This window comes from Phaseolus vulgaris, chromosome 4 (assembly GCF_051622355.1).
Source record: "Phaseolus vulgaris cultivar YP4 chromosome 4, ASM5162235v1, whole genome shotgun sequence".
Taxonomy (NCBI): Eukaryota; Viridiplantae; Streptophyta; class Magnoliopsida; order Fabales; family Fabaceae; genus Phaseolus; species Phaseolus vulgaris.
Window position 1 is genome coordinate 45,202,379 of NC_143501.1, and position 5,971 is coordinate 45,208,349.

The 5,971-nt window shown below is 28.0% G+C and overlaps 1 protein-coding gene across 1 annotated transcript; it reads right to left on the reverse strand.

Annotated features, from left to right (window-relative positions):
- Window positions 1-303: 303 nt before the first annotated feature.
- On the reverse strand, window positions 304-918 carry LOC137838873 (kunitz-type trypsin inhibitor-like 1 protein). The gene has a single exon (XM_068648086.1). The coding sequence runs from the start codon at window positions 916-918 to the stop codon at window positions 304-306; it is 615 nt and encodes a 204-aa protein (XP_068504187.1).
- Between the last annotated feature and the right edge of the window lie 5,053 nt (window positions 919-5,971).

A 5,971-nucleotide genomic window follows, 5' to 3' on the forward strand; every position in this document is an offset into this window, starting at 1 on the left:
AATTTCTTTAGTGGTAAGAAGCTTGAGTTTACCTAATCAATATACTATTAGAAAATAATTTTTAATTTTAAAGAATCCACTAGTGGTTTGTATAAAATTGAGTTAAACTTAAAATATACTTCATAATATATCAGAGTCATTCAAAGTTTATCGTAATGAAACAGAGTTTAGAAAATTGAATCAAACTTAAAATACACTTCTTAATAAACGAATTTATATATATAAAAAAATAACTTCAAAATAGTTCTACCACAACACTCATATATCTAATAGGAACATTTTATTAAACCTTGTGAAGGTTCTTCAACCAATATTAATAAGTTGAAAATTAAAGGGAACATTAGTGTGAGAATCATCCATCAAAACAAGATGCCTTCCTTCATGATCATTAGTTCTCCCAATACTAAAACAAGTGTTGTGGTTAGTGTTGTTGCTGCAGAATGCAAAGTTATAACCCTCACCATATTTCTTAAACATAAACGTTCCACTTAAGATCTGCTTCCCTAGATGGTCTCCATTCTTACCTATAGCAATCCATTTTTTAGGAAAATCATCAACTACCACCCACTCTGAGGATTCAGCACAATAAGGAATAAAACCAAATCTAATCTCTAATGGTGTCTCTGTCAGTATGACACCTGAGCTTCTTCCTTCTATGTTGAATCTCAGATTGACCCCAAGATCAAATTTACTTGTAACAGCAACGTTGCATACTGAGTTCCGACCAAAATCTGACGTTACTCCACCACCTTGTGGACCATGACGATTAAGATCTGAAAGACGGTATTGAACAAAAGGAGAAATGGGTAAACCATTTGAGTCACGGACTTGTTCAGGAACCCTAGAGAATGCTAATGGAAGAAAGTTGGAAGTGAAGAGAAGGAAGAAAGAGAGAGTGAGGGATATTGTAGACTTCATGGTTTATGATAATGTGTTTAGTTTTGGTTCAATCTCCTTTTATAAAAAAATTTCTAGGTTTACTCATTAATGTTTTTTATGAAACTATCACCACATTTATTATTTATTCATGCATTTTATTTATTTATTTTTACGCGTTTTTATGTGTGTGTTTGTGTGATGAATGCATTTATTATATATTTTTATTGAATTCAAAATTGTTGTGTTTTTATTGATGAGTTCATTAATTAATAGATATGTTTCCTAGAATCCAATTTTGAAGTTATAAATGTTGGGTCAAATTGCGCTTTTTTTCCTTAATAGCGAGATTTTTTGTAATTATTTTTTAAATAAAAGATGAATTGAAAAAGTATTTGTATTGAGTATATCATTAGGATAAGAAAACTATTTGTAAGGTAACGAATGAGAGAAACGATACTATTTCCTATATTAGCACTACTTTCATTTAATAATTATTTTAATATTTGGTAGATAAATTAAAAATAGCAATTAATGTGTTACTTGTTAATATATCTTTCCGGTCTAAATAAACCCATTACTAATTTAACATCCAAATCACACTCAAATTCATCCAAAACATCAAGTATATTGATATTCATTTGCGAATGAATTAATAATATCATAACTTCACATTACTTCAAAAAATCATAAGCAAAGGAACATATATAAACATTCATATACATAATAATTCAACTACCACATTCTTCACAATCTAAACAAGCATTACATTGATGTAATGCTTATATTAACTTCCCTTACGTGGAGGTAGTTTGTCTATAACTAAAAAAACATTTCTTTGATACTTTTAGAAATCCTCTCTACCTTAACACTTAGCTGCACAACGTCCGAATCCAAATGAGTGTTGCCCGATTTTTCTCCTGTTACCAACTGTGCATAAGGTTGATTATTCACCTTTGGTCTCCAAGTATTCCGAGGCTGAACATGTCCTTTCTTTGATAACCACTCTTTCTTAAACACCTCACTCCTTCGAAACCTTGATAAATTCACTTGCAACTTCCACGTTCCGATCCAGATCGAGTCCAACTTCCTTTCCAATGCAACTTCATCCACCACTCCTTTAAACCTAACGAACCCAAAACGACGATTTCTTTTATTGAGCTTTCTTGAAATGAAAATGTCCAAAATTCTACCCCACCTCTGAAAAACTTTCCAGAGTTCACTCTCAAGGAAGTCGTTTGGAAAATTTGTGAAGAAATGCGATGTATCAGCCATTGAACCTACACTCTCTCCACTGCATAAGATTCGTGCTCATAGTAAGAATAAAAAAAACAATTTGTTATATTTTTCTTTGGTAAATAGATTTTCTGATATATAAATAGAGTTCGCAATCAATTTTGCTGTTTTTTTCTTTAATAAATTGATTTTTTCATATATAAATAAAAATCACAATTAATTTTTTTTTTAAATCGATTTTTTTGGTTTTGGGTTTATTATAATATTTTATAAATTAGTTTTTATTACAAATTTATTATATTGGAATTTTAATTACTGCAAAGAATTATAATCTGTTATTATAATTTCTTTTAACATCAATTTTTTTTTTCCACTCCAAAGAATTATAACAAACAAAAATATTATGTTATTAATATTGATTTTGTTTATAATTTTCTGGTATATTTTTAATATTTATAAAATTTTCTGTTTTATTTATATTTTTGTAGGCTTTTATGTTTATATAAATATTTTTTTATAATTATTATAATCTCTTATAGATTTATTTTTTAATTTTAATTAGTTATGATGGTTCAATATTTGGAGTAGATTTTTAAACGTGAATTACTTACTGGAATGTTTTTCAATTTTTAAATATATTGTGTTAATTGAATATTCAATTTTAAATTTCACAATTTAATGCAAACACAATAATTTAAAAAATTTAATTAACTATTATTTATACACATAAATCACTCATATTTTATTATTTATAATTTTTTATTACAAAGGTGAAATTGTAAATTTATATTTTATATCTTTAAAAAAATTATAAATATTCTATCAACCATTACATTACTCACAAATTTCAATCAATTCTTCACATCAATCCAAACACAATCACTTCTTTCACATTTTTCTCTTAAATCTCACACGTTCATTCCCTCAAATATTCATACTTTGACTGCTCAATTCAAACGCAACCTTAAAATAATTTAAAGTAAAACTAGAAAAATTATGAGCCTAAACTATAATACCAAGTATAATAATAACAATATTCTAATTCCAAATATAATTAGTCAGTGGATGTATCAATTATGTGATAGGAATCTGAAATGTTTTTTAAGGGTCTTTAATTTAATATATCAAAAGAACAAGACAATTAACAATATATCAAGTAAAGAAGATTGAGAGGAAAAAGAACCCCAAGGATACATATAATATTTTTCAATTACTTTAGTTAATTTTATTTACTATTACTTTTATGTTTTACTAGCAATAAAAAAATAAGAAAGAAATCCAAGATTTATTGTCATACAAGACTTGAGCCTCTCTTATGACATCTTATTAGTTGAGTTTTTTTTATTAATAATGAATTAATCAAATAAAATAAAACAATTTAGAGGTGTTTTAACTCTTATTAAAAATCTCCATCTAAAACTAGTTTTATATCTGAGGAAATAATTATTCCACGTTAATTTAAATTCCAAGGATGTATCAGAAGATCCTACCTGTTGTACCATCCTTCCTTCCTTGCAAATTTCATAAATAAGTCTAAATATCAATCCTAAAAGTTGAGATGAAAAATATTATTAGAACAACTTGGAAATCTTGTCCAATTTTACAACTTTATTAGAAAAAAAATCAATACAAAAATACAATCACATAGTGAAAAAATAAAATACAATAAAACAACTAATACTTAGGTGATTACTCAAAATGTTCTTGTTGTGGTAAGGTAATGATAAAAAAGAGTTCAAACAATAAGATAAATAAAACACAATGTTTCGTTCGAGTCTCGATCCCTCTTAACATGTAAATTAATTTAAAAATAATGCATTTGATTTCAAAAAAATTTATTTTTAAATGAGAGATATAATGTTTTAGAACATGATCATGTTTTTTAATATTTTTCCAGCAAAACAAAAATATTTTATCATAACATACTTGAAATCACAAAATGCCCAATACTTCTTTCAAAATGCCTAACTTGACATATGAGCAAATCAAGGCATAAAAAGGACTTACTATTAAAGGATACAGATACCAGAGTTATAGAAGGATCCTAATATTAATTGGGTGTCTTTTCTAATTATCAGTTGTTTCTCTTTATAGAGGAGAATAATTTGGTGTGTTTTCTAATTATCAGTTGTTTCTCTTTATAGAGCTTAATAACCTTTATTTTGTCTTGTGTGTTATGATTTTATTATTTAATTATTGATTCTTTTCCTCTTTAGTTAAACCTAGAATGAGTGTACTACTTGTATATATTCAGACCATTTTTTTTTATTTGAATAACAAGAAAGAAGAGATATTCATTCTCATATCCTTTGTCTTCAATTTACTCTTTTGTTCATCTCTGTTCTCTTTTGTTCATCTCTATTCTATTTTGTAATATGGTATCAGAGCTCTAATCAGAGCTCTGGTTGCTACATTTATCTATGGGTGAAATTGTTGATCCCTCACAAGATCTTTGTTCACCTTACCATGTTAGTTTATCAGATAATTCATCCTTGAATAGAGTTTACTCTCTCGTTACACAACAAGAGAGGCAAGTTTTTGGTGATCAATCCAAGACAATGATTGCTACTAGCAAAGGAGGTTATAATAACAATGCTATGATCTATGACATGGGTGGTGGATATGGAAGAGAAAGCTATGGAAGAGGAAGCTATGGAAGAGGATATACTTCCAAAATTTGCAGTTATTGTGGAAAGACAGGGCATACCATTGATACATGTTATAAAAAGCATGGTTTTCCACCTTATTTCAAATTTAAAAATCAGAACCATCATCAAAGTCATGCAACCTTTCACAATACAAATTTTAACAATAATGAGCAGAATCATGAAGGTTCAAAGTCAGAAGTGGATTCTCAACAAATTGGTTTTACTCCTGAGCAGTATCAAACATTGTTAGCTCCTTTACAACAGGTCAAATCCAGTGGCAATGTTTCTAGTCAAGTCTCTGTTATTCCTTCCAACATGACAACACAAACTGGTAATAATTCTATTTCTTCTTCTAGTTCTTGGATTATTGATAGTGGTGCTACTGATCACATTTGTTCATCCTTAACTTACTTCACTTCGTATCGTCAAATTGATCCTATTTATGTCAAATTACCAAATGGAAATCAAGTCATTGCCAATTATTCTGGAAGTGTTTTTCTCAATCAAAATCATGTCATAGATAATGTTTTGTATATTCCTTGCTTCACTTTTAATCTTCTTTCAGTAAAAAAAATTGGTTGATAGACTATCTTGTGTTCTTACCTTTGATTCTAATGGTTGTCACATTCAAGACAAAAACTCCTTGAAAATAATTGGTTCTGCTAAGATGCAAGATAGACTTTATATACTCAGGATCCCATCTTACCAGAAATTTCAAATTAAACCCCTTGAATCTACACACATCATCAATACGGTTAATGTCAGTGCTAGTGATCTAGAAACCCTTTGGCATTTTCGATTAGGTCATATTTCAAATAAATGTATTGATGTTATCAAGAATAAATTTCCTTTTGTTAAATATAACAAATCTTTTGTTTGTGATGTTTGTCATTTTGCAAAGCAAAAAAGACTTTCTTTTCCTATTAGTACATCTAAATCGGAAAAATGTTTGATTTGATTCATGTAGATATTTGGGGACCATACTTAATACCATCAATTCATGGCCATAAATATTTCTTGACCATAGTTGATGACTATTCGAGGTACACATGGATTTTTCTTTTGAAACAAAAATCTGAAGTTGTTAAGGTTTTGAAACATTTTGTTATTTTTGTTCAAACACAGTTTGAGACAACAATAAAAATAATAAGAAGTGATAATGGAACTGAGTTTGTCATGACTAATTTTTTTGTTAGTAAAGGAATAATACA